This window comes from Eptesicus fuscus, chromosome 11, assembly GCF_027574615.1.
Source record: "Eptesicus fuscus isolate TK198812 chromosome 11, DD_ASM_mEF_20220401, whole genome shotgun sequence".
Lineage (NCBI taxonomy): Eukaryota > Metazoa > Chordata > Mammalia > Chiroptera > Vespertilionidae > Eptesicus > Eptesicus fuscus.
In genome coordinates, this window is record NC_072483.1 from 22,706,475 (window position 1) to 22,727,941 (window position 21,467).

Below are 21,467 nucleotides of genomic sequence, written 5' to 3' on the forward strand. Positions count from 1 at the left end.
AATCACCTGAAAAAATATAGGAAATAATATCAATAACACCTGTTTGCCATCATATAGTTATATCAAATCTGAATATAATATTTTTATATACTTGCTACAAATTATTTTATTTAGGAGAAAAATCATAGTTACTTTTGAAGTCCCCTATGTAATCATTTTCAATCACATGCAATCTCTTTCTTTCTTTCTAGAGGTTATAGCTATTCTTAATTTCTCTTTTTTTCCCCCTAGACATACTTTTTAAAATCCTATCCTTACCAATTTATATATCAATGAACACATATAAAATTGTTTTGCATTTTTATACTTCATAGAAATTGTATTTAATTATTTATATTCGGCAACTCATTTGTTTTTTTTTAATTGTTTTTGAAATCCATTATTATTGATATTTGAGTTCTAGTTTATTAATTTTAAATATTAATATCATTCCACTATGGGAATATAACACAATGCATCTATACATTCTCCTGTAATGAGCATTTGAGTTGTTTTTTTGTTTTCAGTATAGCCAGCATTAGGGGAATGGAAATTTTATTCATGCTTCCTTGTGCATGGGTATTAGATTATTAACCTAATTTTGGAATTACAGACATTTATTTGATTTGGCTAAACTGATTTCCAGTATAGAAAATCACCAAGAATGTATGACAGTTTCTTTTTTACCCACAATCTTGGCAATGCTTGGTTTTATAAAACCTATTTTTCCTAATTAAATGACTTGCATTGTCATTTAGGTATTATTCTTATGTGTTTTTAAAGGCCTTGTTTGGACATCATCTCCTTCAAGCCTTCCAAGACATCCAAAGACTACATTAGTTGCTCTAATGTGCTCTCTTATGGTTCAACTTAGCACCGTGAATACTGCATTAGAAAAACCTGTTTACATGTCAATCTCACCATCTTCACTCTTAGCTTCTTAAGGAAAAGTATTGTGTATTTTTTCTCATCCTATCTCTAGTGTCATGGTAAATATTTATTGAATTAATAGATTTGTGAGGCAGAAATCCCAAAGGAACAAAATAGAAAATTAGTTTCTTGTAGGAAAGGATTTTCCTTTAGATATAAAGTAGTCACAATGCTAATGGCTACAGTACAGTGGATTCAATTACAAAATAATCCTCCTCTGGGAAATCTTTTATCCAGGATACATGTCCATGTATATACCTATACTGAGAACTATATAGAAATGACTCAGCCAGGGAACATATCTATTGAATGTACCATTTTTCCAATATGATGAGCAATGTGACCTATTTATTTATTTTTGTGAAACAAAATGGAAATACATTGTAACAACATACTTGGTTTTCAAAACTAATAGGTACATTTATTTTTCTCTTTATTATTTTTATTCAATTTCTTGAGGTGCACAGTGATCAAAATACCTGTTATGAATATACTGACAAGAAAACCTAGTACTGAGAGGCGGTACTTAAAGTATGGCCATTACTTAAATTGGCACTTGAAGTGTAAGAAAGTTGTGTGCTATCTCCTTGTGCATTAAAGGTCTAGAAAGTCTTAGAAATCTTACTAATTAGGATGGATTGCTGCATTTGCTATCATATGCAGAATTTTCACTTTTACTACTATACATAGCTAGTTAACCCCAAATACTTCTTTAAAAAACATGTAGAAACAAGAGGATTTAAAAAATCAAATAGGCCCTAGCTTGTTTGGCTCAGTGGAAAGAGCGTCACTGAAGGGTCCCAGATTCAATTCTAGTCAAGGGCACACACCTAAGTTTCGGACTTGATTCCCCAGTAGGGGACGTGCAGGAGGCAGCCAATCAATGATTCTCTCTCATCATTGATGTTTCTATCACTCTTTCCTCTCCCTTCCTCTCTGAAATCAATAAAGATATATTTTAAAAAATAAAAAATCAAATAGGTCTGGCTCAGTGGTTGAGCTTCAACCTATGAACTAGGAGGTCAAAGTTCAATTCCCAGTCAGGGCACATGCCTAGGTTGCGGGCTTGATCCCCAGTTGGCATTCAGGAGGAAATCAATCAATGATTTTATCTCATCATTGATCTCTCTCTCTCTCTCTCTCTCTCTCTCTCTCTCTCTCTCTCTCTCTCTCTCTCTCTCTCCCCCCTTCCTCTCTGAACTCAATAAAAATATATTTTAAAAATCTAATAGAAATAAAAGAGACATGACATTATGAAGAAAGTCAGCAATACCTTTTATTTTAAGGTGAAAGCAAATCTATCTGTCTAGGATGTAACAACAGACTCTGATTTCAATCTGAACCTTAAAAGAATCATAACTGCACTGGCTTAGAAAGATTTCACTGTAATTATAATAAAAGGCTACCAGGCCAAAGTTAAATTGACCAAACCTAAAATTCTAGCTAATCCTCAGGATGATATCATTTGATAAAAGGATCGATGGTCTTGAAGAAAGATTCATGGATTGATTTTCCCTTAAACTCTAACTAATGATGTGAGTTAAGACAAGTCACTTTTCTCATGCCTTCATCTATGAAATTAATGGGCTTGAAGGCAGGAGCCTAGAACAAGTCTCTAGAGGTCCTTATTCAATCAGAATGTCTTTTGTAAAACAACCTTGTAAGACACACAAAATATCTTGAAAATGATCAGTTACTCTAAAATATTAGACTAATCAAGGAGCAACAGAATAGCTAGCCCATGGATCCTCAGCAAACAGGTCCCTATGGAAACAACTGAAAATAAGATGGAGGTTAGGATTATGGAATGGTACGTGTTTTGTTCTTATCATGTTGTTATTTAGTACACAGTAAAAAGCTCTTTGGAAACAATTTCTTGTTAAGTCATAGTCCTTACAGAACTGAAATAAATATATGAGTAAATTGAAGTGCAGAGAGGTACCAGTCTTTCTAAGGAAAAAACAAGAGTTCAAAACAAGGCTTTTTAACCTCTGGGTCTTTTCTTTATATGCTTCCTCATGAGTTTTCACTAATATATTATAGTTATTATTTAGTAATGCTTATTTTGGCAAAGAGAGGAGGTGAGGTGGTTGATATAATTTGATGCTGCTGTGTGTAATGATTGAAAAAACAGCTTTTACTGATCATATCAATATGAAGCATCAAATGCACCACCTTTTTTTCATCGTTTATAGAGAATCACTAGGCTGCTGCTAGTCAGTATCATTTTTCAACATTTATCTGACTAATAGTGACCTTTCTGCCACTCCATTGTAACCTGTATCACAGATTATATATTCCTATTCCACAGAATCTGGCTAGGGATTCAAAGATTTATTACAATGGGATACATTATATGGAAATATAAATAGGCTTAGTGATGGTGGGACTTCATGGGGGGAAAAGAAATCCTAACCTACATAAATAATGTGCCAAGAACAGAAACTATTCACAGAGGAATTCTATAGCAGACTAAATAAAATATATAAATTATATTTCAACGTAAAAAAAAAAATGTTCTCCTCGTGAGTGGCCTACATCCCAGCATGCTAACAAACATCAACCTCCCCTGCCAAGTAAGATTTAGCAGGGACAAGTCTTGTGCAACTAGTGTATCACCAGTCAACCCATATGGGTAGAGAAAGTGCCAAATTTGAGAGCAGAGTCATGCCCAAAGATTAACTAAAATATCCTTTGTATTCTAGGTTTTATGGAATTAAGTGTTGAATTCATTTACTATTCTAATAATCAGACCACGACATTAGGAAAGTTCACTTTAGTTCAAAGCACTGACCTGCAATTTTATGGAGATTAACTTTAGAAGAGATTTATGTAACAGTGTATATCCCAGCAAATGGTTACCTGCACAAGTTTGATTAGATTCGTCTTCATTGCTCCCACAATCATTAGCTCCATCACAAAGCCATCTCTTGGGGATACAGCGATTGTTCTTGCATTTAAATTGATCATCAGGACAGCTATGATTGGCTGGGATAGAGGGTGGAGGGAGAGTAGAAGAAAGTTTAATGATATGAAATTGATAAAATAATGACTATTTAAGTTAGAATTATGGAAAGGTTATAGTAATTATAATATTAGAGTACAATAAAGTAATAGCTTCCTTCATTCAGTGTCTCATATTTATCAAAACTATTACTATTCAAGGCTCTTTTAAAATATAATAATTTAATAGAAGACATCAATTAATTAAATCTCATATAAAAGTAAATATATTTTTCATGTCTTCACTAAAACCAACTATATTACTGACTTTGGTTTTCCATCCCTTAACACAACAGGTAACTAAATTTCAGAATTTTTTTTTTTTTACCAACTTCAAACTTTAATGTGAAGTATAGGAAATATGCATCAAATAATTTAATCATATATAAAAATACATTTTTAAAACCACACATTAACTCAAGTAGTTCTTGAAATATTAAATAATCCTATTTTTTGCTATGCTTTGTCCAACATTTCTTGAGACTGGAAGAAAAGTATCAAAAAAGAAGAAAGCAAAGCATCAGCTGGGACCTAGAATTGGCTAAATATGAGGTCCTGCATAATTTTAATAACAAAACGGATCACTATGAGTTTCCTCTCCTAGTACAAACAAACATGCAACCACCAAATATACTGAGGACAACACCAATCCTCATATAGGAAGCTGTACGTAGCTGAAGATTTAGCCTCCAATATCTAAGCTCAACAGGGGGCTGTCTTAAAGTTAAACTAATGTGACTGTTTTTCCTGCATTCAGGAGGCGAAATTCCTAACTGAATTGGCATGCTCTTTAATAGTTGTTTAAAACTTCAACATCCTTTTTGAAGTAATTTTTTTTAGAGCCTAGTAGTTGTACTCTGTATAATAAAAATAAATTCTGGCATTCCTTATACTTAGAATTTAAAAAATAGCTGTTTTATCATGCTGTTGCAAAGCAAATGTATGCCTTTCCAGCCAGTTTTTAAACACTTTTTCTTTAAAGTAGCTTTGGTGATAAAGTGATTTTATCACTTTTTAGAAACTTTCTATTCATGTTTATTTTTTTATAAAAGGTGAAAAAGCTTTATGTTGTCTGGCATTTGATCATATTACCATTTTCTACTCACTTCAGGGACTTGAGCCAGAATAGCTACTCATGAGAATAAAAGTAATCCAATATATTAGGGTATCTGAAAGTACTAAGATTATGCGTAAGCATTTCATTGAAGCTTGATCAGTGACCTTTGCAATTTTCATCAGTAATGTAAATCAGAGTTCAAAATGAAGGGGCAAATATAATCCATAGTTTTGTGAGTTTGAGTTGGGATTCAAGGTCAAAGGTTATGAGTATTTAAAATCTAAAATAATTCCATGAAATGAATTACATAGTTCTGGAATATTCACCGTGGAACCCCAGAAATAAAATGCTGCCCAGAATTGCTGAAATACTTAGAGATTACACCATATTGCTGGAAGCTGACCACAGGTGTTTAGTTTATTGTTGCCCCATTTACTTAGTCACTTATTAATCCACTAGTAGTCCTGCGCACGAATCCGTGCACCAGTAGCTCTCTGTGGGGCCTGGCTGCTCCACGCCTGCTGCCCAGAGGCTATCCCTGGCCCAGAGGCCTGTCTGTGGCTGGGCGTGGAATGCTTGCCTCATCGCCACGGCAACAAAGCAAGCATTCTGCCAAGCCACTCACGTTACCCAGTCTCAGCAGCTGCCCCCTGTCCCTCCGGAACTGGGGAACTCTGGCAGGGCTGAGAGGACTGGGCGCCGCCATCTTGTGGCTATGGGCGCTGCCAACTTTGTGATGGTGTGATGGTTAATTTGCATAATACCCTTTTATTAGATAGGATGTGCTAGATGTTGTGTTAGACTAAAAAAGATGCTTCAATAAAATGTGTCTCCTCATGAAGAAATTCACCTATTAGATGCACCATAGAATTAAGCATACAATTGCACTGAGCTGTGGAAACTGCCATAGTAAAGGAATATATAGGAGATATTTAACTCAGAGCTATACTGAGAATAGATTATTTTGGTGTTCAAAAAGGACTTCTCTATGGAAGTAATGGAAAACGATGGTGAATTCCACTGCTAGAAACAGAGAGTGCAATGAATGTCACAGGGGAGAGAAAATTACCTTTTTTTAGAGATCTACTTGTAGTTCAACTTGATAAGGACAAAAGGTTAAGTGGATTCATGAAAGACATTTAAGGCTAAAAATGTAAAGACAGGATATAACATAAAGTGTCTTATATGTAAGTCAATGAATTTTAGAATTTAACTTGATTATGTAGTTACTAAAATATCAAGACTAGATTTCAGTATTTATTTATTTATTTTTTAAATATGTTTTATTGATTTTTTACAGAGAGGAAGGGAGAGGGACAGAGAGTTAGAAACATTGATGAGAGAGAAACATTGATCAGCTGACTCCTGCATACCCCGGACTAGGGATGTGCCTGCAACCAAGGTACATGCCCTTGACCAGGATCGAACCTGGGACCCTTCAGTCCGCAGGCCGACGCTCTATCCACTGAGCCAAACCGGTTAGGGCTAGATTTCAGTATTTAAATGTCACTCTGAAAGTAGTGTGGAAAGTGGGCTTTAGTTAAGGAGGGATTCTGGTGGGAATAATAGCAGGGCACTTACTGAATTAATCTAAGATAGGAGTCTAATTTAGTCAGGGAAGTTGAGAGGAGGTAAAGATGAAATATTAATTATTTAGGAGGTAAAAGAGAGAGGATTCTTTGATAGAATTTAATATGGACCATGAGTGAATTAGAAGACTCCAGGAACAGCGCATGATGTAGGCTTGGGTGATGAGGCAGTACATGATGAAAATAAGAGAAAAATACTGACAGGCAATTTTAATGCTACAATTAATGGTACAAATATAATACTCCTGTGTATTCAAAAGGAAACATGTTTGTGAGTTGGTGAAAAGAACAATCTCATAAATAGAAGCACGGAACTAAGGCTAAAGCATGAATATTGTGATGAAATATCTGTACTCTGAACAGACACTGACTACTTAGGGGAGCTCATATGTAAGGAGTATTCATTAAAGCCATGAATAAACACAGTGATTTAGAAGAAATGAGGCAGCTAATTTAATCAATAAATAATACATCATTTGTGTAAAATAAGTAGGAAAAAACACACCTGTACTCTTACATAAAAATGCTTCTTTCACTCTAAAATTTTGGCTAATTGTATCAACTATTATTTACTATTTTATTTGTAGTTTCACACTTTATAGTATAAATATTAATGAGTTTGAAAATAAGAAATGCATAATATTGCAGTCAGACCCATGTTTGGAAATTAAAAGAAAGTAGTGCTACATTGTATTAATGACAGTTTATGTATTAAGCATTTATGCACAATTTGAAAATATCTTTTAAAGTCCATATCCTTGGGTTTTGTACCAAAGCACAGATAGTTTCATAATATAGATGCCCAGACCAACTTTATTCAATCATAACTACAGATTTTAAAACTTTATATTTATATTCTTGGTTAAAAAGAAAAAGAAAAATGGAGATTTGTCAATTAACTCACAATTAGATTAGCCACTTTAACCTGGAAATGTCTTTAAAGTTAGGAAACAAACATAATTTTTTAAAATGTATCTAAGTCAAATCAAGAGAGGAAAGATGCATATGTCCAGCACATACCTCTCTCTCTTCATATAAAAATATTTTATATCTTTGAAAACCACTCAGGTAGCGAGTGCAATCAAATGCATTGTCAAAACATTATTTAATGTGCTTCTCAAAGAGTTTTACTTTTATGTATGTGGGACATTTCATAATCCCTACAAAAACATGAAACTATTTCTATTGCAGCAAATGATAGATAACTAAGAATAAGCCAAACAGGAGAAAAATCAAATCTTTCTTTTCTATCTGAGTGCCCCATATGTGTTTCCTACCATGTATTGAGGCAGTCAAGTTAGGGAATAACATTCTGCAAACCCATGTCTGTCTCCTTGGATCTCCTCCAAGGCTTAGTTGCCAAGGAGCAATGGAGTGGCTCGTGACCCTCTGTACCACTAATTCTTTCCTGAGGGAGTTTAAACTGATTTTCCACATCTTTAAATTCAGAGATCCGGAGGGGTCTCCTACAGCAACATCCTGGTAATGGCGTGGTGGCGCTGCAGCGCAAATGGGAAAGGAGAGGACTTCTGCATCAACCGAAACGGTAATGTTAAACATGGGGCAGCATGGGAAAACCAGCACCTTACAACTAGACAAAGGATGGCTGAGAAAAAAACAAACCGTTCAACTTGCATCAAATATATTTTTAGATTTTCACAAACTACTTTCAGAGTTCACACACTTAAAGAGTCAGGGAGATTTAATATTACGTAAACGAGAACATACAGCAATTCTCTGAATCTTCATCACTTCCGTCCAGACAGTCATCATCACCATCACATTTCCACCGAGCTTGGATGCAGTGTTTATTCTTGCAACGAAATTCTCCAGCTTTACATACGTGAGGTAATACTTCTCCAGGATTAACTAGGTTACAAAAAATCCAAGGTGTGTGAACAATACTGGCTCTATTGATTCATTAAAATGTTATAATAACTAAATACTGATGCATTTTATTTTATGGAAAATATAAAAACATGCTAGCATTGTAGTGACACCAATCTCTGGAAATGAGAAAAATTTAAGTTTTTCTGATGATAATCATTCTACTAAAATGTTTAAAGATTACCAAAATAACAACAACAACAACAATAATAATAATATACCACATTATATTTGGTTGGGTTTTTACGTTGAGTTTTTAGTTTTACTTTTTAGAGGGCTTTCATTCATAATCTCAGTTTTTCACTATAACAACCTATACAGTAGGCCTGGCAAATAATTCTAGCATCTCCATCTTATAGATCACTATGCCAACAATTAATGAAAGTGCAATGACAGCCAATAGCACACATCATTGATAACTGCATTTACTTTGTTAATCTCTAGGTGGAAGAAAAACTCAGGTCTGGTTAAGTATTAAAGAAAGTGTTAAGTTAATCAAAACAATCTCATTATGTATCGGAATTCTATGCAGCGCCTTTCTCCATATATTTCATACCCTTTCATCAAATGTTAGGAATTCAGTTAATTGGTATTTATTCACAAACTAAAAGTGTTAGTATTCTTCTGTTCTCTCTGAGTGGATTCAGCAGAGTCTAGGAAGAGAAGGGAACATGTGGCGATAGTAACAGTAAATGATTTGTGTTTCACAGACTGAAACAGCGTTGAATTACTAAAAGCTGGTTTATTCATAGGAAAAGCACAGCTGATCTTTCATTTCCAGTTCTAATGGCTTTCAACTTTACTTTGGATAACGGGTTTGAACTGATGAACTGTCACAAAACCTATAAACAAGAGACATGGAGAGAAAAATAAGAGATGTGGAGGGAAAAAATGTGGCATTTCCAGAACACTTGGTGTTAGCACTGTCTTAATCTTTGTGTTTTCCCTGCTGCAAAGCATGGGAGAGGGACTGTGACCTGCCAGGTAACGGCAGAGAATCTGCTTCGGAGAGATGCAGCAAAGCACACACGTGTGTTTGTGGGGCCAGAAAAAAAAGAGCTGCCTAATAAATTCATATGCTTACGTACAGTCTCAAGGGTAAAAAAATAGGTAGTATGGTAAACGAAATATTCAGTTAGAACAAAGGTAATGTGTGTTTCTTCTGTCCCTTCCCTCTCAGACAGCAGAGACCGTATGTGGGAACTGACAGTAATTTTTCCTCCCTGTTTAACTCTAATCTTTTTTTTTATTTTTTAATAACAAAATGCTGTAGCAGCAAGTTCTCTAGTGATATCATTTCTGTGAGGTCACTTCAAATAACAGATTTTGTGGTGTGTGTGTGTGTGTGTGCGTGTGTGTGATGCCCAAATAGGAAATGACAACAATATAAAAACAAAAAGGGAAGATGACTGGGTCTCCTACTTAGCCCCTACTGGGGGGGGCTTTTCCTACCACAGCAGGGTGTGAGGATGAGGATCTAAACAAAGGGAAAGTGCACTCTGGGATATGTCTGCCCATCTCTAGCATCAAGCTTTTCTCTCAACAATCTGTAGAATTGATCACTAATAACATGCACATTTTCCTTACTTTGGGTTTCAAGTCTGCTCAATTAGTCTCTCAGATCATTGAGGGTGGTATAGATTCTTTTGAATGCATTAAACCTCACTTTAGAACTGGGCACATAATGAATAGTAGTTTGACTAATTTCTTCTCTATAATCATCCAGCCTAAATTTTCTTAGAGGTTTTTTTGTTTTTGTTTTTTAATTCCAATTAAACAAGAAAGTTTATGTATATGTCTTGTGTAAGCTTTTATCCTGGTTTGAGATGTGATCAGCTTCCTTTCCCATTTAAGTTTAACTTGAACATTTTCTCTATTCTCTCTATTGTTGACTTCAAAAAAGATAAGTCAATTCCATTGCTTCATATCGTAAGGACTGAAAAACCCAAGAAACCATCAGTTCTCCTCTGATAACAATTCCACCAATTTTAAAAGCTTGGCTTTCATGTGGCTAAAGATTAACCCAATCCACATAAAAAATATCCAAATACAAGAGTGAAAGTAAAATTGCTTCTGAACAATTACATCTCTATTAAAGCAAAGAAAAAATGTCTAGGGAAAGACAAACTACCTAAGCAAATTGATATTTAAAACTAAATATTATTTAACATAATCAACCTAGACATCGAGTTTTTGAGTCTACTTAGAGTTCAAATGTTTTTCAAATGATATTTAGGTCATTATGGAATGAATGCAAATAGGCAGATTTTCCAAGTTTCTTTTAAACATGGTTTCAAATATATGTAGTTGATTATTTTTAAATGATGTTTCCTAATACAAAGGTGGAAAGTTTTGAAAATAGATGACAATATCTATAAGTTTCATTTTCATTTTTCATAACAAGATATGAATAATTGCTTGAAACAGAGTAGAACTAACATCTTGAGTTCATTTCATCATTTTTATATTTACTGTTTTTGATGTAGATGTATATAAATATCATTAATATAGTTCAATATTGCTGTAACAGCAATTAGACATTGCTTTTACCTGTAACAACAAATTATGAAATATATAAAATATATTTGACATTTTAAAAATATATTTTTATTTATTTCAGAGAGGAAAGGAGAGGGAGAGAGAGATAGAAACATCAATGATGAGAGAGAATCATTGATCGGCTGCCTCCCACATCCTACACACTGGGGATCAAGCCCACAACCCAGGCATATGCCCCAACTAGGAATCGAACCATGACCTCCTGGTTCATACTAGTAGGTTGACACTCAACCACTAAGCCACGCCAGCCAGGCCTTGACATTTTTTAAAGTTTGTCTGTAATTCTTCTAAGCCCTCTAATTTGTTGGACGAGAAACATCCATCCCTAGTGTTCCTCCTACTATATGTCTTGTGTAAGCTTTTATCCTGGAATTTTTTTCAGGGATGCTTACATAACTAACAGCCTTGGAAGATGGAGACGGTGTGTCCTTCTAGAGCAGAGAGCAGGATTTTTGTCCATCAGGATAGTAAAGATGATGTCTCCCTTCAGGACTAAGGTTGGGCAGATTTTTCCAGCAGACTCTTAAGCTCTTCAGTGGTGCTATGGACTCACTCACTGTATGTTCCGCTTTCCCCCGGGCCTGCCTGTGCATTGCCCTCATATGGCTCGGGGGTGGGATGGGACCAGGAGAACCAAAATGAACGTTAAAGTTAAGCTGCCTGATGTGCCACGAATAATAAAATCCTTTGCATCTGATTCAGAAATTGTGTCTCCTGTTAGAATTTATGACACACTGAGTGGCTGACATGTTAGCTTTAAACTAGAGTAAAATCTCAGACCCTTCAAAATTCTTGACATAATAGTAAAGAATTTTTATTTTAAGATGCATGGTTCTGATTTCCAGTCTCCCGGGACATATGGCATCATTGGTTTCTTGTAGCCCTAACCCACGTTTTCCAGATATAATCAGCAATTAGGTCATAAAAACACCATGTTATTAGAGCTGACAATCAAGTTTGTTCCGATTCATAATTATAGAAGACACATTCTTTTTGAGCTAACATCACCCATTATCAAGAAAATATTTAATGTGATAGGTGATAATATGGGTAAAATGTCAGCTTATAGATGCAGGATACAGATGATATGTTATGAGTTAATATAGAGTTTATTAACAAATGTCACCCCCATATTCAATTTTATAAAAGGTAAAAATAAAATATAAATAAAGAAAAAAGAAAGCATCCCCTTACAGTTGTAGTGCTAACTTATGAATATGAGAGAGACTTAACAAAAGTAATTTTTCTTTTCATTTAGACCTGAATAAAGGTCCCTTAGACATTAAGGGGGGGAGGGTTGTAGAAAGCATAGTTTTTGTTTTTGTTTCCTCAGCATTGACCTAACTGTGTGGAGTTGGGTAGCAATGTCATCTGTCATGGTTGCCCAGTTGATTACCAGGCAATCTACCAATTTTTGTGAGAATCAGCAACATTATGGAGCAAGTATATTTGGCATCACATAAGAGAGCCAATGGCACCTATAAAAATAAGATTAATATTTTTATACCTTGCACAGACTTCTATAAAGGAGTTATTAGGTAAATAATTTTTGCACATTTAATGCTTCCCTTGAGATTTTTCAGTGTAGGAAGGACAATGTCACATACCGAACAGAACAGTGCCTGGCACAGAACCAGGCAAAGAGTAGATGTTCCAAAATATTTGTTGCCTGGCTTACCAGAATGAACAGAGGTTGATAATTCTACATTACAGCCATTATTATAGCGAAAAATTCTTTCTCTGGGAACTATATCAATACTTCAGGAAAACAGTACCACTTCAATTGGCTCATCACCCAAGAACGTGGGTGAAGTTCATTTATTTTAAGGGTAAAGATCAATAAGTAGATTAAAAGAAAGAGAGAGTGGTAAAGTTCCTTCTGTGACTCAAAATTAAACATATAGGAAAAGCTCCACATGTGCCATTTTGTTCTAATTCTTATTATGACTGAACCTACATTGCACGTGGTGTTTGGGCACAGCCATATATTGCTCTCAGTTTATTGACAATTGTTACAATGGCAAACTTTGTGGCAGAGTTGTGTTTTGTACTAGGAATTTGAAAATTGATGCAAAACTTGTAATTCTCCTGCAAGGGTTATTTCTTTTAAAAATATTACAATATGATCTCATCAGGAAGAAAACTGACAATGTAACAAATAATCTTCTAATTTAATCAAAATCAAAAATAAAATTACATGAATCATGACATGCCTTGCAAGTAACTGCAGGCTCTCAGACATCCTTTCATACCTGCTATTATAGTATGAAGATCAGGCTTCAGTACATTACAAAGGGAAATATGTATTCTAGAATTAAGTTTCTTCGGTAAAAACAGAGTAATTGCTGGAGTTAATGTCTAGATGCTAATAAAGTAAAGGAAGAAAACTACTAAAATTTATTTTATTTTATTTTATTTTATTGTTGAATTATCTCAGATTTAGGCCTCAGCTAAGTAATTGGACTTAATACATATATTCCTGACATTGGTTTAATAAGCATGTGGCATCCATGAACAAGTGCTTCTAACTTTACGATTTTTCCTTTCAACCCACTGTGTTAATGTGTTCTAAACTAATTCTTGTCTCTTCTCTCAGTTGATGCTTTGCTGTTGACTGTTATTGAAATTACAATAACTTAGTTTAAAGCATCAGTCCCAGTATATAATTTTTTTAAAATCCTATTGTCCCTATAAGTCTCACAGTAGAACATGTTTGTTTGATTTATTTTTTGTTTTGTGTTTGGGGAGTACAGAGTTTCTATCTATCCCTTCATTTGAGCAGAAAGAGAGAAGACCCTGAAAGCAAACTTTAAGTTGTACTTTGTTGGAAGCCTTTATATAAGGCATCTAATACAGGAAATCAGTATGAAAAATGCTACCATAGGTTTTGAATTTTCTCATTTAGGTCATAAGGGGATGACCTTTTATTAGATAGAGTAGTTTTCTGAGCAGCCAAACTAAGTGGCACATAATCTTTTGTGAGTTCCTACGCAGAGAAGGCCATAAATATTCATCTAGATGGGGCTTCTAAACTTTTTACTGCCTTAAACTTTTTTACTACACATTAGATTGCATATATCTTAGAACATAAGGCCTGTCACAGCTGAACAGATAAATGGCCCAGCCACAGTGGAGCACTGTTTTTGACGGAGAAATCTATCTGTTGTTCCAGAAGGTGAAGAAGGTCACAGAGTACCCCTGACACATAACTGTGCAATGCCACCTTTGGATGACCAATATTTTTGCAAAGCTTAAGTTGCTCTCCTGGGAGTAAGATATGTTGGAAATTTCTCTTTTCTTTCAGGCCACTAAAGAGGCATTTAAAAAATTAGTTTCATTACACTAGACAAAATTATCCTGCTATTTTAATAAATAGTAACACTCATTTTTGGGGAGTTTAATTTACTTTTTTGAGATTACCCATGGGCTCATTTACTAACTTTGTATGTTGTAATTTTCCCCACAAAGGTGTCAAGATCTATAATAATAAAAGTGTAATGTGCTAATTAGAAGAGACGTCCTTCCGGACATCCTTCCAGATGAAGCCGGGCTGCAAGGGAAACCCAGGTCCCATGTACCTGCAGGGGGCCGGAGGGAAGCCTGGGCCCCAGGTGCCTGCTGGCAGCTAGAGGAAATCCCGGGTCCCAGGTGCTGGAGGGAAGCCGGTGTCAGCAGCTGGGGGAAGGAAAGCCTACTCTTGCACGAATTTCATGCATCGGGCCTCTAGTAAGTAAATAAATAAGTAAACTCACTTGGTAATTGTTTACATATGTTTGTCCAGGATATGTAAGTTCCAAGTTACTATGCTACACCTGGCCTCGATTCTAGTTGTGAGAGAATTTGACCATGGCACACAAAATTCACAAGGACAAAGAAATCAGCCTACTCATTCTTGATGCCTTCCAGGCATGGCATTAGAATTCATCCTTAATCAACCATAGCCTTATGTTGCAAGTTCAATGAGAAACAACCAATGGTATTTTGATTTTAATTCCTTTGGTTTCATCTGCTTCTGGTCTTCAAAAAGACACATATAAACAATGGGTGTAACAAGGAAAGAAACTCACATGTGCAAGTTGTTCCGTTTTCATCTAAAAGTTGATTATCAGCACAAGCACATACTCGGCCTCCTGGGATGGCCAAGCACAGTGTACTACAGCCCCCGTTATTCACTCGGCACATATTGTCACCTGCAAGCAGAATGAATGACATGTGTCAGAGCACTCTGACTCCATCCAAAGTTAGCCGGTTATTTCTAGGAAGTGCAGGTAGACTTCAATATGTACACACCCAGACACACACACACACACACACACACACACACATTACATATTCATTAATATATAATTAATTAATTGATTAATGCAGCCAGGATTTCTGCTCAATCCTTAATGAAATCCAGAAATGTTTGAAAATATATGTTGTGCTGATGCGAGGAATTTGCATGTTGGTTGTAGGACAATGATCTGAGTGTAGTTGGGTACCAGAAGAGAGAGGGGGGAGGAGAGAAGACAGAATGGCATCTGTCTAGGATCATTTCCCAGATTAGGAAGTCTGAGTTTTTTGGAAAGTAGATCACCAGCACTTGGAATGTGGCTTTGGATCCCGAGTGAACAGAAAGCAAGTGAGCTTGCGGAAGGGGTGGGGTATTGCTCCCCCTGTGCAAGGGGTGCTCTGGCATGTCAGTGCATTGAGGATATTTGGGAAGCCTTACGAATGAGCAGCCTTGCTGGTACCAGGAGACTGTGCAACACACAAGGGTAACGTGTTGTCCCATTGGACCTGGACGTCACAGACACTGATGAGGCATGCACAGACATCAATAAACCGGCACAGGGGGAAACTCGTATGTCCATGCTCATGAACATATGGGAGGCACTCTGGGAGATTCAGATACAACTGAGGTAAAATTTTTGAAGAGGCTGAAGATTCTGTTTTATAAAAATGTAGGTGAGAGTAAATAAAAGTTCATTTTCTTAGCATATATGTGTAGAATAGTTAGAAAGAACTCTGCAATGCAATCCAACTGGCAGTGTAAATGTCAGGGTCATTTTACATGGTGGCATTTTCCAAAGTATCAATAAAGAACATTTTGAAAATATTAGTATATCTTATTCAAACATTAAAAATAAAGAGCTTTTAATTACTCAGAGGCGTACAATAAAATAATATACTAAACTCAAACTACATTGGCAGTTCAAGTGTAAGTGCCAACACTGACTGTAGTGACAGACTAGGTTATTGCACGGTGGGCCTCAGGGGTTGGAAATGCTATGTAGAAATTGTTAATAAATGCGTTTAAAGAATACTTAAAAGTGTTGCCCTGTGCAATAAATATTTAACTCATCTCCATAGATTATCATCATGTGCCCGAAGATCAAAAGTATATAACTATTTCTTTTCATTATTCTGAGAAATAAATTAAATTTGCTATGTTTATGAAAAATGAAAGATACACTTTGAAGCTAAGAAAGCTAATATTTAAAGCTATAGAACAATTTCTAAACTAGGAAGATAATTAAGCTTAGTTCAGACTTTTTTCAACAGCAGATGCAAAAACATTTCTAGGCAGCTTCCAAATATAGTTGTATTTATTCCACGACCATGGAATAAAAATTTAATATTTCGTATGATTCTTAGGAGTTCTATGTTACATACCATATGTAGAGTATTAAATTGTATGTTCAATATTTATTAAAATTCAGATTCTGTAAAATTAGAATTACTTCAAAAATTTGAGAACTATGAAAAATTAAAACTGTAAGAAATAAGAAGGTACTGAAAACAATATTTCAGAACATATTTTCATATTGAAAATATATCTAAATATCAAATTATTTAAATTAACAGCAGGACTCATACTTATTAGTTTTATTGAATGCATAATTTAAGTAATTAGAAATGAATTATCATTATTCCAACTTTTAAATACATTTCATTTCTGTGAATACTATGTGTTAAAAGAGAGGAATTGATACTTGGCCTGTCATAATAAAAATCTAAATTATTTTAAATAATTTTATACCTCTTATTAAAATTTCTTAGATTTTAAAAATATTAATGGTATCTAATATATTTTTAATTTATTACTTAACCATATTCCCAATAGAGCTCTATGATAGTTTTTTTTTAAATATTTTGATTTTTTTTACAGAGAGGAAGAGAGAGGGATAGAGAGTCAGAAACATCGATGAGAGAGAAACATCGATCAGCTGCCTCTTGCACACCCCCTACTGGGTATGTGCCCGCAACCAAGGTACATGCCCCTGACCGGAATCGAACCTGGGACCCCTCAGTCCGCAGGCCGACACTCCATCCACTGAGCCAAACCGGTTTCGGCCTATGATAGTTTTTATTAAATTTCTAGTAGCTTGCAAAACTTTTTATGTAAAGATATTATCTTGAAAACATGACTGACTACAAACAGCATTACAAATTGTACACATAAATATTAATTTAAGAGTTTATAAACATATTGATAGCTATCTTTATTGAAAATCCATTATGCATCAATTCTAGTGCTAGTTACTTTAAATATACATTGAATTCAATTTTTATAATAAAGTTATAAATAGATTTTCTCTTATTTTCGGGTGGGAATATAGGTTTAAATGACTTTTCCAATGTCTACAAATAAGAAAAAAAACTTCTTATTTAAAAATAAGAATTTATAATAAGGTTTATTGTTTATTTCTAGATAATAATAATAGTGGTATTATTATTATCATTATTTCTAAATAATTAGAAAAGGGATTTTTCTTAATCTAAAATTATTGATCATATATACTCTAACTTATTTATATATAACAAAGTTCAGAAGAATAACATACTAAAAACAACAAAATAAAACCCTAAATAAAGTTTCTTTTAAAACAGATACTTTTAAAAATCAAATTTATAAGGAAAACAAATGAGGAATAACTTTCAAAATTAAGTTCAAGATAGTGGTCTGTCTGGGCCAAAAACTTTGTCTTTTTTCCTCCAATCTTAAAACTTGAAGAAGTAGATTTTTTCTGTCCCTTACAGTATCTGGCACAGACTGTGTGTTTGATAAACATTAGTTACACTGATGAATGAAGACATGAATGAATGAATGAAGTGTTTAGCAATTTGAATGATAGAAACAATAATTTAGGGGTGTAGACATAAGGTACATGTATGTGGGTAGATATGTCTGTTTCATTAAGATAAAAGGAATATTCTTATTTGTATGTAAGTATACATACATACTTTGGCTACATACTTACTATATCAATGTAAATTATTTAAAGGCACATTATCTATAATAATAAAAGTGTAATATGCTAATTAGACCGGACAGCCGGACGACCTTCCGGATGTCCTTCCAGACAAAGCTGGGGCTGCGAGGGCTGAGACCCTTGCATGAATTTCATGCATTGGGCCTCTAATAACTTTTATAAAGAGTAATAAGGACATGATATATTAAAACATTTCCCAAGCCTATATTAATATATGGATTTTTTTAGGCCTCAGTTTCATTAATAAAGTATCTTTTACTTGTAGCAAATGGTGTAATATATAAACCATTAATGCAAAGGAATCCCATTGTTTCATTCTTCCCTTTATATGAATTTTCTTCAAAATAGTGGAAGGAAAAACTCCCTTTTCTATATGCCTTCTAAACTCTTGAATTCTCAGAGTTTTATCATATGAGTAGTTAGAAGTCTCTGAACCTAATATAAAACATAAACCTATGGGAATTTTCTTCTCTTCACTTGATGGAAAGGAAGTCAGAATTGCAGTTTAAAAGAGAAAATAAAAGTTGTATAAAGACTAGGTAAGTTATGTATTTCATCTAGGATAATTTCAGAAGAATCAGCTTTGAATGATGTCAATCTGAGAAAGGATAAAATGTGTCATACTTTTCTCTATTTTATAATTATATGTTCATTAAAGACCATTTTCATTTGACTTCTTTGAAGCTCTGTGTGTGTGTGTGTGTGTGTGTGTGTGTGTGTGTGTGTACCTTATTAAGAGCCTCTTTAATATGGTTATATATCAACCTTCCTGAAATAAGCTGATATATTACCCAAAAATCTGATGAATTTTTCCTGATCTGGAGAGATCAAATTAGCTAACTAATTTTCTGACACTAGTCTAAAAGAGTTTAGATATTACATTAATAGTATTCATGATTTTTTTTCATAGTATCCCTGTGGGGTGGGATGTGTGTGTATATGTATGATATTATCAATCATCTATGTATTTATATGTGCATATATATATTCATAGACATATATATAAATATTGCATTTACATAAATGTAGTCTATATGTATTACATATACTAATTATGCCATATACATTAATCTCTCATAGAGAGAAAATGAAAGAAAGGAAGAGAAAGAGAGTACAAGGCTATATAAGACTAGGTTATTTCACTCCATGAAGAATAATGATATATACCACTTAAGGATTTGGTTTTCTATTCAACTCCAGCTACTTTATCCTTAAAAGCAAACAAACAAATAAACAAAAACAAAAAAACAACAGTTTAACAAGACAATATATATCCCAAGTTTATGTGGCACTAATTATATGTTTCTAAATATTTATTAATATCTGATGTTCAAAAGATGCAAAGAGAAACATTGCTGAGAGAAATTATAACATGGGTAAGATGTCCGTATTTAAACATCTGATTGCATTTTGCTTCATAATCTAGCTATTTAGATCGATGTAGTTAAATAAACTAAAAATTTAGATACTAAGTAGGTTATCCAATTTCAATGTCTATTGACTGAGTAAAATAGATGTTGATCAGGTATCCTTTCTATATTGTATTGTCGGTTCAAAAGATTCAAGTAAGTCCTTTGCTACACAAAGACTGGGTAGAAAACAAACTCATTGATTATTTCACCTAAACTAATAAAAAACAACCAATCAATTTGGCCAAATGCATTCTATCAGTAAGACAGAGCATAATGTTTTCTAGAATAAAGACTGCATAAGTAATTTAGTAATGAAGGATAAATTTTCATTTTAATATCCCTTTGATTACCAATCTTTTAAAAGTCATTGTTAAAAATACACTGTCCATCCAAGGAGCAGCACAAAAATTATATATAAAAGACACTGTCTAGAACACCAAATATATTCCTCATGGATATTGAAATATAATCCTCATATGACGTGAGTTTTTGTATATGATTGTGACACATTATTCATTTAAATATTTATTTCAAATGCTTATATGCAAGGACTTACAAATATATGCCTACGGATTGAGAAATGATAGGGACAAATTAATTAATGTAAAACACAAGTACTATTCTAAGCCTTACTCTCATATATCTATTCCTTATAAAATATTTTTGAAGAAAGCATTTCTTATCTTTGTTAAATCTTTATGATGTGTCCCAAGTTTATGAAGGAGAGAGTGTCAGGTTCTGGGTTTAAGCCCAAATCCATTTTATAGTTAGCTGAGATATTTCTCATCCATATGTTGCATTTAGTTGATCAACTTTCTAAACCAACTAGAAGTTTAAAGAAATTGAAGATTATGACAATGTCATTGAGTTTGAGTACAGTGAGTTTAGCAATGACATTCAAGATAAACAATTACAGAAGAGAATGAAAATAGAAAATATGATTATATACTGATTGGTGTAATAAAACCCAGAAAAATAATCAGTGTGGAATTATAGGGAACAACAACCCTGAAAACAAGACACCACAGGAGATGAGAAGGGTTATTCCTGTTCATAGTGTTGGCTCCAGTTTAGTGTAGACAACAATGGTGGTGAGGGGAGGGACAGGGAGGATATGACTATAACAGAAAATATTAGCATTTGATTTATGCACAATTGTTCTATTCTTTATTTCGTGTCCACAACTATAGTTTATGCCATCTCAAATAATTTCATTTTTGTTTTTTAAAGATTTTATATTTTATTAGTTATTAAAGCTTTATATACTTCTCACTCTATGTACTTCCATTATTTCATGAAATTGCATTTTTATGCCAATGAGACAATTGTAACACAGAAGAAAAAATGTTCTTAATTGAGATAGTTTTCTTTTTACATCCCCTTTTAGCAGAAATATCTTCAAAATACCCTTGTTGCTAGATAACTTCCTATTGACAACATGTGAAATGAAACACTCAGGATATAATTTTTCATCCTAAATGCATTGAAATCTAGGCTCATTAAATTTTCACAAAAATATTTCCATTATAAAAGGAATGATAACTTTAGAATCATAACAAAAATCTACTATGTACTTTACAAATGGTTTTCTTTATTTAATCCCTAAATTCTAAGTCATGGTATTTGTGAGTAGCTTAATAAATCTTAATAAACATAGAATAAAATATAGATATATATAAAATAATAGAATATTATCTGATTTTAATAAGACATGAATATAATGGTAGATTATTTTACTTTCATATCATCTAAATTAATTAAATGCTTTTCAAATGTACATGAACTAAGATAA

At 33.8% G+C, this 21,467-nt stretch overlaps 1 protein-coding gene across 1 annotated transcript in view; it reads right to left on the reverse strand.

Moving 5' to 3' along the window:
* The window catches only part of LRP1B (LDL receptor related protein 1B), a 1,704,605-nt gene that overhangs the window by 680,720 nt on the left and 1,002,418 nt on the right, over window positions 1-21,467 (reverse strand). The window contains exons 15-17 of the mRNA XM_054723549.1: window positions 15,072-15,194; window positions 8,287-8,427; window positions 3,772-3,897 (exon numbers count right to left, since the gene is read on the reverse strand). Of these exons, the coding sequence (XP_054579524.1) occupies window positions 3,772-3,897; window positions 8,287-8,427; window positions 15,072-15,194 (390 nt within the window). The remainder of the gene's footprint in view (window positions 1-3,771; window positions 3,898-8,286; window positions 8,428-15,071; window positions 15,195-21,467) is intronic.